This window comes from Thalassophryne amazonica, chromosome 14 (assembly GCF_902500255.1).
Source record: "Thalassophryne amazonica chromosome 14, fThaAma1.1, whole genome shotgun sequence".
NCBI lineage: Eukaryota > Metazoa > Chordata > Actinopteri > Batrachoidiformes > Batrachoididae > Thalassophryne > Thalassophryne amazonica.
This window is the reverse complement of record NC_047116.1, coordinates 7,847,225-7,867,686: the sequence shown is the minus strand read 5'-3', so window position 1 is coordinate 7,867,686 and position 20,462 is coordinate 7,847,225. Positions and strand designations below refer to the sequence as shown.

At 42.1% G+C, this 20,462-nt stretch overlaps 1 protein-coding gene across 1 annotated transcript; it reads right to left on the bottom strand.

Annotated features, from left to right (window-relative positions):
* Positions 1-977: 977 nt before the first annotated feature.
* On the bottom strand, positions 978-1,904 carry LOC117525307 (olfactory receptor 6N2-like). Its single transcript, XM_034187139.1, has one exon. The coding sequence runs from the start codon at positions 1,902-1,904 to the stop codon at positions 978-980; it is 927 nt and encodes a 308-aa protein (XP_034043030.1).
* Between the last annotated feature and the right edge of the window lie 18,558 nt (positions 1,905-20,462).

The following is a 20,462-nucleotide window of genomic DNA, read 5'->3' as shown; positions in this document are numbered from 1 at the left end:
GCGGGCTACGGAGGCGAGACCCGCAAAGAATTCAAGTCATTAAAAATATATAAACCTCTCTCAGCGGCCACGGAGCTCTGCGGCTCCGATTACCGAGACGTGCGGCGCTGCGGATTTTGCAGCAAGAAGTCTGTCCTTGCGAGCAACAGGTGTCACAGCGCACTCTGCATTAAAACGGCGAGCGTAGTCTCTGGACTTGTGCCAAGTTGGCTGCAACTCCATTCAGTAGACAGAGAGGTGGTGCTGGCTGCACAGCAGACACGGAGGTGTGAGTGCTGCGGCGGAATTTAACAAGCGCATCGGTAAGCGCATCGGGGGCAGTGAGTGAGAGCAAGGCGTGGGCGAATAATGTCGCCCGCTGTCGATGCCGCCGCTGATCTGATCCCCGGATCTGAGCAAGCAGAGCTATATCTCACATTCATTGCAGCTTACTTTTTGATGTTGAAACCATGATGTGTATAACAGTAAGAAAATCAATTTCAATGCGGGATCGGACTGAAGGCCGGAACGCGTCGTCTCGTCCCTGACGTCATGGAAATGATCCGGATGTACAAACTGTTTTCACAGAGGGCTAAATTTTAGCTGCAAATTTGTCATTTTTAAACGAAGATTTCTCCGGCTGAATTACAAATTTGCTCTTACAGATTTACTTTACTGCATTCACAAGGGTCTTATAAATACATAGAAGCTATTTCTTTCTGAAATCTGACCACATTTATTTCAATGCAGGTGTCCTTTAAATATATTTGCGTCTGCTGTTGTGTCGTCATCCCAAAACACAAAATAAATGTTAATTGATTAAATTTGTTTATTTAGTTCAGTTTGGTTTTACTGAACAACCTTTGTGGTGTTTTGAAATTTCTTTAAAATGTGGCAGACATAAATTCACATAAATTAAATCTATGCATTATTATTTCAGACAAAATAAATATTATCATTGCAGGTGACTTTAAACATGAGCTAAAATTGTTGATATATTATTTCCTTTTTCTTTGACAGAAAAGCCTCTTGAGGTGTTTTGAAATTTCTTTCATTTTGAGTCCATATATGAGTGGATTAAAGAGAGGATGATACACAATAACTTGTAAAGACATTATTAAATGAATGGTTGTGGGAATAAGTGATTCCAGTCGAATCACAATGAAATAAAATATAATCATACATGAAAAGGTGATTAACACCAGCAGGTGGGGTAAACAGGTCTCTGCAGCTTTTTTCCTCACATCTGCTCTGCTTTGGGAACAGATTCTAAGAATCTTTATGTATGTAAAAATTATAAACAACACAGGGAAAATTTCAAGATTCAGCAAAACAAAAATGTTGTATGTCGTTATTACTGCTGATCTCTCACATGGAAGTGTTAACACTATGTTATTACAATAAACTGTTTTCAAAGTAAAGTTACACAGTTTTCTGTTGACACTCAGTGTGGCATTTACCAGAAAATGGCACGCTGGCACAATCCAAGCTGTAACCAGAAATATAATGATGTTTGTTTGTCTCATGATGGTGTGATAGTTCAGAGGTTTACATATAGACACATACCTGTCATAAGCCATGGCTGCTAAGAGGAAAAACTCAGAACCTCCTAAAGCATAAAACAGAAACGACTGAAACAAACAGCCTGGATATGAAATGATCTGTTTCTCAGATAAAAAATCAAATAAAAGCTTTGGGTGGAAAGCAGAACTAAAAAGAACAGAGTTCATCAACAGAGCTGCAATGAAAATGTACATTGGTTCATGGAGGTTTTTGTGAATGCAGATCAGACAAACAATAGTAGAATTACAGCAGATTATTAGAAGATATGCAATAAACATGATGGTAAAGTAAAGGTACCTGTATTTGTGCAATTCAACATGACCACCAAGAGTTATATAAGTTACATTTGGTTCCTCATTCATCATTGTTTGTACATGAAAAGGTCTGATATCGGTGAGTGTTTGTTAAATCCAGTATCACAACCAAGATAATAGTCTGTCTGTCTCACTGCTGCCTGACAGAGAAATTCACACATTTCATCTGCAGAGTTCTAAATGTAAACTGTTGGTTTTTATTGAGCCAGAATCATCCTCTGTGGCCCTAATTAAAGTCTTCACCAGGAGCAACAAACATGTAAACGTCATCAAACTGTGGAGGCCTGAAGTAATGACAGTGTGAATCATGACACAGTGATGGCTTTACTTTTTATTGTTACACAGCTGCACCCTGAACTCCTACATTATGAATATCTGTGAGAATCATTGGTTTACCAAAATCACTGAAGTCTGGTAGCATGTGTCTGCACCCCAGAAACACCAATATTACAAAATGAAAATTATTTGCTTGCCATTTAGTTATTTTCTGCTCCTGTTTGTCACAGGAGATGTGGTTTGGATCTGAATCTATATTTGGAAGAACTTTTCACCATGTGCCATTCCTGATGCAACACCAGCTCTTCAGATAGAATGTACATATACAGTTGTGTTCAAATGTTTACATACACTTGCAGAATTAATTTTTATTTATTTGTTTATTTATTTATTGGCCATTTTCAGAGAATGATTGAATACGCAAACTTTTTCTCACTCATGGTTAGTGGAAACTACCCAAATGACCCTGATCAAAAGTTTACATACCCTGTTCCTTATACCATGTGTTGCGCCCTTTAACATCAGTGACAACTTGGAGTCTTTTGTGGTCGTTTGTGGACGAGGCTTTCTGATGGTGAAGCTGCAACTAAATATATCTTGGACTTTATTTCCATCAATTATGAAGAAATACAAATAGTATGACACTCTATGGTAAATCTAAATGGAGTAGACAGTTCTCAAAAACTGAGTGACTGTGCAAGAGTGAGGAAAGCCACCAAGACAGCCAGACAACCCAGAAGAATAGGCTTATGTGGCCGTGATTGGAGAAATTGTGCACAGTGCATGTTTAGCATTTTGTATTGTGAGTTGTACAGCTTCATGATGAAGTGGTGCAGAGGAGGATTTTCTTAAAAAGACCTAAAACTTTAGCTGCAAATTGCCTGAAGGTACATATGAGATGCAAGCCTGTTTTTGATCTGTTCTGGTGAAAGAATATCCTTCTCCGCTCTCTTCCACTCTGAAGTTAAGAGGGATGATGCAAAATGCAATTTTTTTCCTTTTTTTTCCTTCTTTCTTTTTTTATCACTTTGTACGTTTTCATGCCATAGTGTAAATATGCCAGATTAGCTAAACGCTACTTTCCAGCTGTAGTCCTCATATACACAACAACAAACAATAATTGCAGTAAATACAAAACATTAAATTATATACAATATATCTCACCTGTGTTGACAGATTTGATTTGATTTTTGATTGATAAAAGCGCCCAGGGTGGGACTGTCTCGTATAGTTGTTGGAAGGCTGTTCGAGGTTGTACAACCCTTCACAGAAATGGTGTTTGTTTTGTTATCTTGTTTTTCATGTTTCCTATCCAATTATTTCCTGTTAATTACATGTTTTTCATGTTAATTTACTGTCTTTATGTATTTAGAAATTGTTTAGGTTCTTGTTATCATATACAAATTATTATTAATATTTTATTATCACTTATATTTTGTCAATGGAAATAGGTGTTTTCACTTTCTTGTGTCATCCATGTCTTTTTAACATATTTACAAATATTATGTACTTTGAACTTATTAAATAAAATCGTGCACGCATGCACATGCATGCACACTTTTCATATATAGATGATTTTTCACCTCCTGCTGGAATTTTGTGTGCGAACAGTATGTAATGATCAGTATCCGTTATTCTGTGTTGTTTAATAATATCTGTACCATGGCTTCAGCTTCTTGGCCTTATCAGCAATCTGTATCATGATAAAAGGCATCATCCTCGTGTTTCTGTTTGTCAGTGACAGCAAGATGCAAGTTCTGGACCCAGATTGGCAAGCTTCGGCCATCTTTGGCGAATACATACTCGCCACCTAGCGTACATGCCGGTTCTTTGCACTAGCTGTACTGCCGTCAGTGAAATTCACCAAAAATAAATAAATAAATAAATTGATGATGGACTTATTTCAGCATGTGGGCAGGGATGATAAAACATTTCTTTTTTATGGGCCTAAGTTTGTGTTCAAGCTCTTCCCTTCAGGCTTTTATATTAGAATTATGACTGTAAAAAAAATGCATTATTTTAAATTGAGCTGATAATGCCACAAATATTTAAACTGTTGGTTTCATCAGTGCCAGGCCAGAAATATCTATTTTTTACTGGCACCTGTGAAAAATAACATCAAATATAAATATTTTGGAAATCAATAATGATTTAGCACATCAAGAGAAAGGTGAGGGATAAAGAGCTCAGTTAATATTTTTTAAATTGCTCTGCTGAACACGTGAGTCAAACACCTGTTAATTACTTTATTTAAAGAAGTAACATGTCTTGATCACTTTCACAGTTATGTAAAATATTTTTTGTGTGGATGAACACAGTAAATATACTGCTATCTACTGGTCCGTAGATGGCAGTGTGAAGAGCATTTGCCACAAATTCACTAAAAGTGAAGAATCACTTAGCAAACAGAATTTTCTGTTATATGGCTGGGGGGGCCTGGCTGCCGGTTTGTTTGCCTTTTGGTTTCCTCCCAGGTGGCGTGCATTTGGGACTGAGTGGCTGTGTTGCTGAGGCTGTCAGGACCTCACCCTGATCACCTGCGACTCGTCAGGACTCACAGCTGAGGTGCATCTGGATGGATTGGAGCATGTTGGCATTTAAGACTGGAGTGCACAGTGTGTATTTGCCAGAGACTCGACCTTGTGACCAGACGGGTGAGATCGTCGTCTTGGGAGCCATCTCATCAGCAGTGGACGCTGAGAATGTCCAGGTTTGATGCACGGTCTGTGAAAGAGGAGGGGGTGAGGTCTCACGCTCGTCAGCACACTTCCTGATGTACGTTGGATTTTGTGACTAACAGTTATACAGTCAGTAAATGTGGTGTCCCTCACACCTTATTGTGTTGAGCTGTATGTTAGTCATGTATCAGCTTCCACTGCGGTGGAGTTTTGTGAACGGGATGTTCCATGCCTGCAGGTTGGGAAGCTGATCAGCAATCAAGCCAGGAAGTGTTTGCTGTTTGTACACCTTTAAGTGTTCTGTGTGTAGAGTGTGGACTCACATAATGGTTCCTTCTTTCACAGACTCGGTTGTTGCGGCCACCTGGGGGGTGTCGGCGGGGTCCTTGAGTCCGAAACAGCTTCTGGCTCCGGACCGTTAGCGCTGCTGGGAGCGCACCACGCCAGACCGCACCTTTTTGTTATATTATCTTTTGTTATTATCACTGTTATGTATTAAATTCAGTTAGCCTTTGTACCGTGCTCTGCTTATTTCATACTGGGTCTTTCAAACGCTGGTCGGTTCTCCGAGCTGCGTCCGACACATAACATTTTCATTTCTCAAATAGCCTTTTTTTTTAACAAATGAATAAAATGACGTATTTATAAATACAGATTTTTTTGTAAAACCCACCACACGTTTCAGTATATAGTTATACCGACCAACCAACCACTGACGTGAGGAAAATAATGTTCAAAAACACAACAGTGAGTCTGGCAATGAAATGTTGCTTGGCTACCGGAGTACACAGCAAAAAATGGAACAAGTTATAAATACCCATAATAAAAATCTGTCTGTCTGTCTGTCAATGCTAATAGAGCTAAATTTAAAAGCAGGCTAAAAATAATTAAATATATAGTTAGCAGCAGTGTCTGGAGTATTGCACAGATAGTGTAGACTCCAGTGATATGCCGGCAGGTCTGTTTAGTGTGAAGATTTTTTTTTTTTCTCCCTACTTTTTCTCTGGTCAGTAGGTCTCTTTTGCTGAGGGAAGGCTCATCTGAGACAGAAGCGCTGGCTCGCTGTTGTATCAGTAGCTGCCAGCGTACTGAAGTCAATACTGAAAGTTATTGGTTTAGCTTTTATCTGAAACTTCTGCAAAATTTTTTAGGGATTTATCGGTTTAGCTTTATAAAAGTTAACTTTTCAGTTAGCAGATTAACTGTTATCAAAGCTAACTTTTTGGTTAGCTGTGCCCACCACTGTCATCTTGTATAAAATGTGGTTAATGCCAGATATACACCAAATGTACACTTGTATTTCAATGTAAAATTTCAACCAACTCATGTACACTTGTACTCATATACTCTTGTTAAAAAGCACATGAAAGAAGGTCCACCATCGCCTCTTCCAGCTCGTGTTCCGACGTCTATGTTCTTGTATTAGTACAGTCAATATCGCCTTACCAACCATCAGAGCAAACAGACAGGTGACAGTGGTAAGGAAAAACTCCCTCTGAAGGAGAAATTTCATGCAGACCAGACTCAAAGGGACCCTCTGCTTGGGCCATGCTACAGACATAAATTACAGAACAATTCATAAAACGAATATACAGGAAATGCTGTTGGCGCAGAGGACAGGAAGGTCTCCAGTGCAAATACCACACCCATCTCTGGGTGGTGCTGCACCTTAAACAGAAAGAAAAAACAGAATCCGGTATCAGAACGACAAGAAATAGAGTATAATTTGCCAGCATTAAACAACCACCAAAACAGATAATACGAAGGTGATCGCCGGCCACAAGCACTAAGCTTCTTGAAAAGAGACAGAATTTATGTAAAGTTGAGGCTGCGCACGCTCCGTTTCCTAATAAAATGAATTAAAAGAGTAAAAAGCGTAGAACTATACTATGCCAGTATGCTAGCCATATGAAAGGGAAAATAAGTGCGTCTTAAATCTGGACTTGAAAGTCTCCACAGAATCTTACTGTTTTATTGATGCAGGGAGATCATTCCACAGAACAGGGGCACGAAAAGAGAAAGCTCTGTGATCCGCAGAGTTCTTATTCACCCTATCAACACAAAGTAGTCCTGCACCCTGAGAACGCAAAGCTCAGAGGTTGAAAACAGAATCCAGTTTCGTATAGAATTGCTTATCTTTTTCTATTCCGGAGAGCAGCACCAGTGTTCACTCAAACCGGAACCGGTAATATACCATAAATGCATCAGTTTCTCAGTTCAACACAAAAGGAGCAATACTTTTCCACGTTTTAGAGGCAGACAATTCAGTTGGGTTGCTGCAGCCACAAAGCAGTCATTAGAATAAATCTCTGTGACCGTCAGTTTTTATCAGCCTCACTGACAACATTGCATTGGCCTAAATCACAAACAAAAGCAGCACAATGCATATTTTCTGATTTTATTGTCTCTAATTTTGGTGAAATCAGATGTTTAACACGTTCTAGCAGCATGCAACCAGTAAGTGACACTAAGTACCAGTTGTAGACAAACAAAGAACCATTCAAGTCTTAAGACAACCACTCACTCACACACACTTAGAGCTCTGTATTAAAATTTGGCTGCGCCAAGATCAGTCATCTAATTAAATTTTTTTCTCCCATTCACAGTTAATACAGCTGTAGGCAAAATTTCAAAAGGTTGAGCTTTCAAAAAATAATATGGATTAGAAACTTTTCTAAGTCTTCAGTCTTATTAAAACCCAATTCACCTCCTGAGGATTTTATTTGATTTTCATGTAAATAATCATTTACTTTGCCTTCAAAACTTGTCTGTGACAAAGCGAAGTGAGGGGACCCGCAATGCAGACTTCCAGATCAAGTTCATGTGTAAAAGAAGCCGTTTATTTCAGGCTGAGGTATGGTACACAGGTGATCAAGCAGCGGAGCAGAGGTACAAACAGGGTCAGGCAAAAATGAAGTCATATTCAAGCAGGATTCTGAGGCACAAGCAAACACTGACATCAGGGATGTGGCGAAAGGCGTAGTCAAAAAACAGCAGATTTCAAAACACACGACTAGGCAAAACAAGACTGGATACGAGAGCTAGGATGTGTACAAACGACGACAAACTGGCAGGGAAGTGGTGGCTGGGAGGTGTTTTTAAAAGGCAGGAGTTAACCCTTTATCTACGGCGATGGCGCCCACACCATATTTTCCATATGCGTACTTTTTTACCGTAACTCCGCCATAGTTTGTCCAATCCGAATGATTCAAAGTGCAATGTTACGCTAACACCATGGGCTTTCCAATGATATATGGTGTATTACCGTAAACGTAAGCCTGTGACATCATCACGCAGAGGAAAAACACAGACATTTCACACTAGTGCGCCGCTGATTCTCATTACCGTAAGTGCTCATGTAATCAATCAATTCAATCAATTTTTTTATATAGCGCCAAATCACAACAAACAGTTGCCCCAAGGCGCTTTATATTGTAAGGCAAGGCCATACAATAATTATGTAAAACCCCAACGGTCAAAACGACCCCCTGTGAGCAAGCACTTGGCTACAGTGGGAAGGAAAAACTCCCTTTTAACAGGAAGAAACCTCCAGCAGAACCAGGCTCAGGGAGGGGCAGTCTTCTGCTGGGACTGGTTGGGGCTGAGGGAGAGAACCAGGAAAAAGACATGCTGTGGAGGGGAGCAGAGATCGATCACTAATGATTAAATGCAGAGTGGTGCATACAGAGCAAAAAGAGAAAGAAACAGTGCATCATGGGAACCCCCCAGCAGTCTACGTCTATAGCAGCATAACTAAGGGATGGTTCAGGGTCACCTGATCCAGCCCTAACTATAAGCTTTAGCAAAAAGGAAAGTTTTAAGCCTAATCTTAAAAGTAGAGAGGGTGTCTGTCTCCCTGATCTGAATTGGGAGCTGGTTCCACAGGAGAGGAGCCTGAAAGCTGAAGGCTCTGCCTCCCATTCTACTCTTACAAACCCTAGGAACTACAAGTAAGCCTGCAGTCTGAGAGCGAAGCGCTCTATTGGGGTGATATGGTACTACGAGGTCCCTAAGATAAGATGGGACCTGATTATTCAAAACCTTACAAGTAAGAAGAAGAATTTTAAATTCTATTCTAGAATTAACAGGAAGCCAATGAAGAGAGGCCAATATGGGTGAGATATGCTCTCTCCTTCTAGTCCCCGTCAGTACTCTAGCTGCAGTATTTTGAATTAACTGAAGGCTTTTTAGGGAACTTTTAGGACAACCTGATAATAATGAATTACAATAGTCCAGCCTAGAGGAAATAAATGCATGAATTAGTTTTTCAGCATCACTCTGAGACAAGACCTTTCTGATTTTAGAGATATTGCGTAAATGCAAAAAAGCAGTCCTACATATTTGTTTAATATGCACTTTGAATGACATATCCTGATCAAAAATGACTCCAAGATTTCTCACAGTATTACTACAGGTCAGGGTAATGCCATCCACAGTAAGGATCTGGTTAGACACCATGTTTCTAAGATTTGTGGGGCCAAGTACAATAACTTCAGTTTTATCTGAGTTTAAAAGCAGGAAATTAGAGGTCATCCATGTCTTTATGTCTGTAAGACAATCCTGCAGTTTAGCTAATTGGTGTGTGTCCTCTGGCTTCATGGATAGATAAAGCTGGGTATCATCTGCGTAACAATGAAAATTTAAGCAATACTGTCTAATAATACTGCCTAAGGGAAGCATGTATAAAGTGAATAAAATTGGTCCTAGCACAGAACCTTGTGGAACTCCATAATTAACTTTAGTCTGTGAAGAAGATTCCCCATTTACATGAACAAATTGTAATCTATTAGACAAATATGATTCAAACCACCGCAGCGCAGTGCCTTTAATACCTATGGCATGCTCTAATCTCTGTAATAAAATTTTATGGTCAACAGTATCAAAAGCAGCACTGAGGTCTAACAGAACAAGCACAGAGATGAGTCCACTGTCCGAGGCCATAAGAAGATCATTTGTAACCTTCACTAATGCTGTTTCTGTACTATGATGAATTCTAAAACCTGACTGAAACTCTTCAAATAGACCATTCCTCTGCAGATGATCAGTTAGCTGTTTTACAACTACCCTTTCAAGAATTTTTAAGAGAAAAGGAAGGTTGGAGATTGGCCTATAATTAGCTAAGATAGCTGGGTCAAGTGATGGCTTTTTAAGTAATGGTTTAATTACTGCCACCTTAAAAGCCTGTGGTACATAGCCAACTAACAAAGATAGATTGATCATATTTAAGATCGAAGCATTAAATAATGGTAGGGCTTCCTTGAGCAGCCTGGTAGGAATGGGGTCTAATAAACATGTTGATGGTTTGGATGAAGTAACTAATGAAAATAACTCAGACAGAACAATCGGAGAGAAAGAGTCTAACCAAATACAGGCATCACTGAAAGCAGCCAAAGATAACGATACGTCTTTGGGATGGTTATGAGTAATTTTTTCTCTAATAGTTAAAATTTTGTTAGCAAAGAAAGTCATGAAGTCATTACTAGTTAAAGTTAATGGAATACTCAGCTCAATAGAGCTCTGACTCTTTGTCAGCCTGGCTACAGTGCTGAAAAGAAACCTGGGGTTGTTCTTATTTTCTTCAATTAGTGATGAGTAGAAAGATGTCCTAGCTTTACGGAGGGCTTTTTTTATAGAGCAACAGACTCTTTTTCCAGGCTAATTGAAGATCTTCTAAATTAGTGAGACGCCATTTCCTCTCCAACTTACGGGTTATCTGCTTTAAGCTACGAGTTTGTGAGTTATACCACAGAGTCAGGCACTTCTGATTTAAAGCTCTCTTTTTTAGAGGAGCTACAGCATCCAAAGTTGTCTTCAATGAGGATGTAAAACTATTGATGAGATACTCTATCTCACTTACAGAGTTTAGGTAGCTACTCTGCACTGTGTTGGTATATGGCATTAGAGAACATAAAGAAGGAATCATATCCTTAAACCTAGTTACAGCGCTTTCTGAAAGACTTCTAGTGTAATGAAACTTATTCCCCACTGCTGGGTAGTCCATCAGAGTAAATGTAAATGTTATTAAGAAATGATCAGACAGAAGGGAGTTTTCAGGGAATACTGTTAAGTCTTCTATTTCCATACCATAAGTCAGAACAAGATCTAAGATATGATTAAAGTGGTGGGTGGACTCATTTACTTTTTGAGCAAAGCCAATAGAGTCTAATAATAGATTAAATGCAGTGTTGAGGCTGTCATTCTCAGCATCTGTGTAGGGGGCAATGCACATGAACATTGGTGCTTAATATGTTTTCTTCCTATGATTATAGGTTTAAAGGTACCTGAACAAGAGCCTGAATGGCAGATGCTGATGATGCTGAAAGACATCGTAGAACTTGTCATGTCTCTACTCCATACAGAAGAGAGCATTTGCTATCTTGACAGCATCATTTCAGAACATCGAAGCAGATTCCTTGATGTTTTCCCCCAACATAAGCTCATACCCAAGCGCTATTTCCTTGAGCACTATCCTCAACTCATTTCGGAATTTGGCCCCCTAGCTGCCCACTGGACAATCAGGTTCGAGGCCAATTACAGCTTTTTCAAGAAGGTGGTCAGACACACTGGTGGTTTCAGGAATATCTTGCTGTCGCTTGCAAATAAGCACCAGCTCATGGTTGCATACCACCAATCACATGCTGTCAAACCATCACTTGCAGTCACAAAAACAACAGAGGTTTCTTTAGATGCATGTGCATGTTGCCAATAATGTGTGCAGTTTAGGCACCAACTATGCAGTGGGAATGTTGTTGTGCTGTGGTTCCACTGCAGGACTGCCTGACTTTTCTGTGGTATTGCAGATAATGGTGATTTGTAACAAACTGACTTTTTTGTGAGACAACAAAATACATGTTACATTGAACACGTGTGGAGTTATGAGCTGGAGAACACAGGCAGTGTGCAGTTGCTTGAGCAAAGAGAGCTTAAAGATTTTTGTCCTTTGGCTCCATACACCCTTGCAGGAAGACACCTTACAACTTTGAAGCACCACATTTGCCTATCCTTTTAAGTATGAGGAGAGAAGCTTGTGAATAAATGTCTCTTTGTATTTATCTTCTCTGTTGTTGCATCTTCTTCCTTCTTCTTTCTTCTTGATATGGCACCCTCAGCAAAACTGTGGATCATTTTTGGGGAGAATGATGTCTGCAAACTACTTTTACCTGGAGGCATCCCAAATACATTTCAGGAGCTCACTGATGTGCTTCGAAAGACATTTGATATTACAGGACCATTCACTGCTCTGTACCAGGACATGGATTTTGACAGTCAGTTCTTCACTTTGACCTCAATTGAGGAAGTACAAGATAAAGCTAACCTCAAAGTAGTACAAAATGATCACTGACCTTGAGTCTCACTCCTGTGGACATGTCAGATGTTGACTATCCAGTTCTACTTTCTACCGAAGCAAGCTCCTCATCTGGATGCAACACAGTCCTGCTTTCCTCCTCAGATGAGAGAGGACCATCCAACAGGTCTAAGCCATGGCCATTTAAATTTGAAATGCCAGTCTTTTCTTATGATATAGACCTTGCACCTGAAGCAGGAAAGCAAGCTTATGAAAATCAGGGCACACTTTTTAACAGCCCAAGAGTAACTAGTAGCATTCTTGAGAAGCTCGCAGAGACTATATTTGGCTTCACAGCATATCCAACTGGTGTCCAGATTTTAGCTGTTGCTGAAGCCTTGGTGGAAAAATACCCATGCCTCAAAGAGCCAGGTCTTTCAATGGCCTATATGGTTGGCAACAAAGGCTTAAGTATAAAATGGGCAACTACAGGGCAAAGTTAAGAGGTCACCAATTAGCCATTCCAGAGCTGGAGGTGAACACACTGAAGAGACGGTGCTCCAGTGAAGAGGGTTTACTTAAAGGCTTTAAAAGGCCAAAAAAGCTGAAGTCAACTACCTGCCACCACTGCCATTTGGTGAAATTGAGGAGACAATAGAGAAGGAGAGACTAGATTTGCTGAAGGAAATACAGAAGAAGAACAACAAGAAGGCAGTTAATGAGAAAATGGAGAAGTCTTTCAGTATGAGAAGAACGGGGGTTGTCAAGGATTGCCCCACAATCAAAGAACTCTAGGAGAGATGGCCTTCTCTGTTCTTTAAAAATTAGGAAAATCCAGGTAAAATTTCAACTTATTTCAATCACATATTCTAATGATGTCATAAACACTGAGAATGCATCACTCTTTTATTTAATCTGATCAGTGTCTGTGTTGGCCTGAAATTGTTCTTATCCTGTCACTGTAAACAATTTACAAGAGAGTCTGTCTGCAGACTCAGCTACTCACTCGTACATCACGTGATTCACCTGATATACGAGGGAGCAGCCGTATCATGTGATGTATGAGCGAGCAGGTGCATCTACAGACAGACCCCTGTCACAGTTTACGCACAAGATTTTCTCCACAAGTATCCAAACATCCCTCCCAGACCCCCCTCCCCCCTTCCCCCTTAGTTTTCCAAACGCCTATGGCGCTCGGGGTAACTTTTGCTGTCTTGAAAATGATAGATGAATCACTTTGCTGTCTTTTTTTTTCTCCTAAGCATCCATGCAACTTTGTCTAACCAAGTACAAAACCAGTTTTAAACCAGGACTGCGATATTTGCTACTTCCTGTAATCAAAAAAGTATATTCTTCTATAACCTGGTTTAGACCTGATTTAATTTAGGCAGAGAGGAGGTGACAGCGCAGAGTCTGCCTGCAGGTCCTCTGCACAGAGAAATCAGAGTGCACAGTTTGGCTGCAGTCAGACTGTGCACTCTGATTTTTCTTTGAGTTTATATTTGTTCTTGTTCAGGGCTGCAGGTCTGCGCTCTGATTTCTGTTACAATTTATGTTTTGTCCTTTGACCGCGAGCTACATGCGAGTGTGAACGAACCATTCGTGTGTAAATGTAATGTCTGGAGACATACCTGATGTGGACATGCCCTGTCTCTGGCAATCAGTCTGTGAGCAGGACTTATGCTTGTTTATGGTGATCAAATCAGAGTAATAGCTCCACTTTGTAGCCAGTAGTGCATGCTTATAGTTTAAGGAGTCCTCAGCTTCTATCATCTGTCTGTGGATGTGCAAGACCATCAGATGTTGTGACAGCTATTGGATGCATTGTGCGTACTTGTTTGTCAGGGCATTTTTTGTGAAAATCATTCAATATTGCATCAGTGAAAATAGCTTGGGGGATGTGATGGCATCCTTTTGATATGAGCCTTGAGGCTGTGCTGCTGTCCAAGGTCCTGAAAGATTGAAATGCCCAATGTGGGTCTGTGCTACATTATTTGGTTAAGTGTGACGTAACACATCATGTGATTTTCGACCTCCGGGTCCAGACAAAAAAAATGTGCGCTGCTTTGTCAGCTGTTTGTGGTCGTTGGTCGTCTGCATCAGCTGAGCTTCTTTCGAAGCTAAGACCTCACAGGCAGAGTTCCCATATGTGCGACTGAGTCAGTCGGTCAGAAACATCACCGAAGCTGTCATTTATAGATTCCTCGCCCATGACAAAGAGAAACAGAAGTGTCTACAACTGATCAGGTAGGCCCCCTACCCTGGCCTTTTTGTTTTGACTGCTGATGCTGTGGCGGCTGTACCGACCACTTATGAAATGAATCTTGTCAGTTTACATAACCATAAGTGTTTTGTTTGGACCCGGAAACAGATTTATCATGTGATGCATTACGTCAGAGCTTAACAGTCCCATAGCACAGAGCTTCAGCACTCAACAACATGGAGGTCATGTCTGATCTCATCTCCCCTCTCTGTAAATGAGATGTTTTTCATTTTTGCCTGGCCTGACAGTGTATTGAAGTACAAATGTTATCGGCTGCAACGACAATAATTATTCTGACATAATTAGGAAAAAAAAGCATAATCCATTATTCCTTTTTGCCATCACGGCCTAACATTTTCACTTTTGCGGCGAATCATGATGCTGTTTTTTGGACATGTCTTGTAAACGATGACAAGCTTCTGATTTCACACCTGTGCATAAAGGGAGATTCGTGCACGCAGCAGTCTTAATGTGTCACATGATCACAGTTTTATCATCACAAATTTTCATATCAGCAGGTTCCAATAATTAACTTTTTAAAGCTTTTGTCAGCCAATATCGGTAGTTCCCTGATACAGTCATGTATCTCTAGTACCCAAATAAGCCCATGATAAAAAGATAACATTTAATCCGTTGTGGTCGGTGTTAATATTGTGGCAGCCAACATAAATAAATCAATTTATAGAAAAGACGCAATTAATTTTCAACACAACCAGTTGCACCAGTCAAGCGGTTGATGCACGACACAGGACACACATTCAGCTAGTGAAGGTCATTCAAATGTCCCCTAATGTTGAAGTTTGACATGCATTTTTCTTTCAACACTGTACATGCATCAACAATCGTGTATCATAACAAATGGAAGTTTCTTAGGAACAAGCGTTCGTGTTTAAAATGTGATTATTCAGTTCAGTTTCACAGAACAGCCTTTGTGGTCATTTGAAGTTTCTGCATTTTGCAGCCCAATTATTTTTAACAAGACAAACATAATCACTGCAGATGATATTCAACATTAGTTGTAACTGTTGACACATTACTTAATTTTGCTTGACAGAAAAACATCTTGAGGAGTTTTGAAATCTTTCATTTTGAGTCCCTATATCAGTGGATTAAAGAGAGGATATTGAATGTTGTGATATTGATATTCTTATGATATATGCATTTCTCTGCTACACTATTTCTCTTGTATGTGGTACAGAGAATTGTTGAATCATTTCCATTTTGGGTGACAGAACAGCTGCTTGATGTGTTTTGAAATTTCTTTCATTTTTAGTCCATATATCAGTGAATTAAATAGAGGATAATACACAATAACTTGTAAATTCATTATTAAACGAACAGTTTTTGGAATATGTGATTCCAGTCGAACCACAATTCCATCATACAGACTCAAACACAAAAAGCTGATTAAAACCAGCAGGTGGGGTAAACAGGTCTCTGCAGCTTTTTTCCGCACACCTGCACTACTTTGGTAACAGATTCTGAGTATCTTTGTGTATGTAAAAAGTATGAAAAGCAGAGGGAAAATTACTCTGTCTGACGAAACAAAAAGACCAAATACAGTAATTGTTGGTGATCTGACGCACTGAAGTGACCAGCGGGCTTGCCTGGGGTTCAGCCGCTTGGCGGTCCTGATATACTCCAGGTTCCGGTGGTCAGTGAAAACCGTGAATGGCACGGACGTTCCCTCCAACAGATGTCTCCACTCTTCAAGAGCCTCTTTCACCGCAAGGAGTTCTCGATTGCCGACGTCATAGTTCCGTTCAGCCGGGGTCAACCTGCGTGAAAAGTAGGCACACGGGTGAAGTACCTTATCGGTCTCTCCGCTCTGGGACAGCACGGCTCCTATCCCTGAGTCAGAGGCGTCCACCTCAACCATGAACTGGCGGCTAGGGTCGGGCTGCACCAAAACTGGCGCAGTAGAGAACCGTCGTTTCAACTCCTTGAACGCGGCTTCGCACCGATCCGACCAGGTGAAGGGGACTTTTGGAGAGGTCAGGGCTGTCAGGGGGCTAACTACCTGACTGTAGCCCTTAATGAACCTCCTATAGAAATTAGCGAAGCCGAGGAACTGTTGCAGCTTCCTACGGCTTGTTGGTTGGGGCCAATCTCTCACCGCCGCAACCTTGGCTGGATCAGGGGCGACGGAGTTAGAGGAGATAATAAACCCCAGGAAGGACAAAGAAGTGCGGTGAAACTCGCACTTCTCGCCCTTCACAAACAGTCGGTTCTCTAACAACCGCTGCAGGACCTGACGTACATGCTGGACATGGGTCTCAGGATCCGGAGAAAAGATGAGAATATCGTCCAGATATACGAAGACGAATCGGTGCAGGAAGTCCCGCAAGACGTCGTTAACCAAGGCTTGGAACGTCGCGGGGGCGTTGGTGAGGCCGAACGGCATGACCAGGTACTCAAAGTGACCTAATGGGGTGTTAAATGCCGTCTTCCATTCGTCTCCCTTCCGGATCCGAACCAGGTGATACGCATTTCTAAGATCCAGCTTAGTAAAGATTTTGGCTCCATGCAGGGGGGTGAACACAGAATCTAACAATGGCAACGGGTATTGGTTGCGAACCGTAATCTCATTCAGCCCCCTGTAATCAATAGGCGGACGAAGTCCGCCATCTTTCTTGCCCACAAAAAAGAAACCTGCAGCTAATGAGTCCCGGATGTAGGTCTCCATTGATTCGCGCTCAGGTCGTGAGAGGTTGTACAGCCTGCTGGACGGGAACTCAGCGCCTGGAACCAAATCAATGGCACAATCGTACGGACGGTGCGGGGGGAAGGGTGAGTGCCAGATCCTTACTGAAGACGTCAGCAAGATCGTGGTACTCAACCGGCACTGCTGTCAGATTGGGAGGGACTTTGACCTCCTCCTTAGCCTGTGAACCGGGAGGAACCGAGGATCCTAAACACCCCCGATGGCAGGTTTCGCTCCACTGAACCACCACCCCAGATGGCCAATCAATCCGTGGATTGTGCTTCAACATCCATGGGATGCCCAAAATCACGCGGGAGGTAGAAGGAGTTACAAAAAACTCAATTTCCTCCCGGTGGTTTCCAGACACCACCAGAGTTACTGGTTGTGTCTTGTGTGTGAGTAAAGGGAGGAGGGTGCCATCTAGTGCCCGCACCTGCAACGGCGAAGGAAGTGCCACCAGAGGGAGCCCTACCTCCCTTGCCCATCTGCTGTCTAGCAGATTCCCTTCTGACCCCGTGTCCACCAGTGCTCGGGCTTGAAGGGTTAAATCCCCTCTCAGGATTGTGACTGGGAGTCGTGTGGCAATTTGTGTGTGTCTCACTTGAATGTTTTGACCCCCCCTTAGCCCAGTCTCTAAGGGCGAGTGTTGTCGTTTTGGCCGTTTGGGGCAGTTTCTCTGTGTGTGCTCAGTTGAGCTGCAGAGAAAACACTCTCCACAGATCAGCCTGCCCATTTTGGCCCTGTGCGTTTCCATAACAACGTCAGCAGGGGGAGCTGTTGCCCCACAAAGCGCTGCGGCTGTGGAGCGTGGGGAAGGCGGCCCCTTTTCGAACCTGGAAGGGAGAGGGGCGGCGCGTATCCGGTCACGTCCTTCGCCTCGCTCCCGACAGCGTTCCTCCAACCGATTGTCTAACCGTATAACGAGATTGATAAGCCCATCTAAATCCCGCGGTTCCTCCTTAGCTACCAGCTGCTCCTTCAGAACCAACGACAGTCTGTTTATGAAGGTGGCGCGGAGCGCAACGTTATTCCAGCCGGACCTCGCAGCCGCGATGCGGAAGTTGACTGCATAAGCGGCTGCGCTCTCGCGTCCCTGTCTCATTGACAGCAGCACGGTTGAAGCGGTCTCTCCTCTGTTAGGGTGATCAAACACTGTTCTGAACTCCCCCACAAACCCAGTGTATGCTGATAACAACCGTGAGTTCTGTTCCCAGAGCGCCGTAGCCCAAGCGCGTGCTTTACCCCGAAGCAGAGCAATCACATAAGCTATTTTACTAGCGTCTGACGCGTACATGACGGGACGTTGTGCGAAGACGAGCGAACACTGCATAAGAAAGTCCGCGCACGTCTCCACACAACCTCCGTACGGCTCAGGAGGGCTTATGTATGCTTCAGGGGATGGTGGGAGGGGTTGTTGAACCACCACTGGAACATTTATATCCTGCACAGGGTCGGCAGGAGGACGAGCTGCAGCAGCGCCCTGAGCTTTCGCCGCCATCTGTGCGGAGAGAGCCTCCACCCTGCGGTTCAGGAGGATGTTTTGCTCAGTCATTTGATCCAACCGAGCCGTAAAGGCGGTGAGAATGGGCTGCAGCTCACCAATCACGTCTCCTGCAGACGCCTGCGCTCCCTGCTCTCCCATTGGTCGTTCACCAGCCGGGTGATGCCCCTCGGAGTCCATGACGCTGGCCGAGATATCCTGTTGGATACAACATTAAGTGCAGTTTTTCTGGCCGTCTGATTCCGTTTTCTTTTTCTCTCTGTCTGAGATGTGGCTGGATCCACCTGCTGGATTGGATGATTTCTGTGGTGGATGCAGGATGGACTCTGCTGTTGGAACAGATCCAGTCAGTGCAATTTGCTGTGGCTTGTCACAGCAAATTGTACATTGATTGAATGTGATCATCTTGTATAAAATGTGATTAATACCCATTCTAAACCAGTTACATTTTTTTCCCGCGAATCTGATGGGTTAATAGTGTGAGATTTCAGACCATAAAATACTGTGTGGACGGTGGCAAAATATTAAAACCGTTTCACACTTGATGTGTTACTCTGCCCCCTAACTGCTTTGCTGCGCAGGTGTCAACAATGGCCTGTCACCTGAGACCGACAGAAACTAGTGCAGCAATGACAACCCCGAAATGCGTGGATTTAATGGATTGATGGATTTACCATTGATTTAACTCAATGCAGCTCACAAGATGAAGAAATCTGTGGGTCTGCTCACAGAATTTCCAGTTTGGCATAAAGACACTGTTGCGACGGTAACCTTTGACAAGCTGAACACACCCTTTCACAACGATTCACCATCCGAATTACTGACAGAAAAATAAACTTTGCAAATGATGGAACTGGAATAGAATGGGAATAATCCTGTAGTGTCTATTGATTTCTGGACATTCATGGATTTTTGAGGTTTATAGATAGTTGCGTAACAGATATTACGGATATTTACAGAACAGAATTATTACAAAAAAATTCCTTTCAAGGTCAAATCACAAAGTTTTCTCTTGGTAATTAATTAGACAGCCATCCGAACATGACAAGATGGCAGAAACCAGGATGAAATCAGAAAGATAATGTTTGTTTTTGTCTTGATGTGATGTTGCAGAGGTTTACATATAGACACATACAGTTGTATGTAAGTGTTTGGGCACCCCTGATGTTTTCCATGATTTTCCTTTATAAATCATTGGCTGTTTGGATCAGTAATTTCAGTTAAATACTCGTATATCATTTAGCAGACAGAGATGGTGATATTTGAGAAGTGAAATTAAGTTCATAGGATTTACAGAAAGTGTGCTATTAAAATTAGGCAGGATCATAAATTTGGGCACCCTTATCATTTTATTAATTTGAATGAATTTAACACTAATTATTGGAACATAAAATTGGTTTGGTAAGCTCATTGACCCTTGACCTCCTTACACAGGTGAATCCAGTCATGAGAAAGGGTATTTAAGGCCACCTTAAATACCCTTTCTCATTTGGTGTCCAGGGTGTGTGGGGTCTTTGGAAGCCTGCCAGCATAAATGTCAGACAGAGGGGGCAATGTAGTCCCTATTACCCTCTCTGCTTTTTTACCACCCGCTGTCAAGTTATTGGTCCTCTGCCGTGCAGCTCACAAACCACACAGTGCAGCAGTAGGACAGGAGGCTTTCCACAGTTGCCCTGTAAAATCTGACCAGCAGATTTTCAGGAAGCTGGGACTGCTTCAACTTCTTGAGGAAGTAGAGTCTCTGACAGGCTTCCCCACCTGATGGCTGATGTGCGCTGACCCGGTGAGATCAGCTCTGATTTGGTCTCCCAGGTACCTGAAACAGTCCACCCTCTCCACACTCTTCCCATTGATGTCCAGCTCAGAGTGCTCAGTCCATTTGGATTTCCGGAAATCGAT

Excerpts from the sequence above, each read along its gene's own strand:
- LOC117525307 (XM_034187139.1), bottom strand. The coding sequence starts at position 1,904 with ATGAATGAGGAACCAAATGTAACTTATATAACTCTTGGTGGTCATGTT.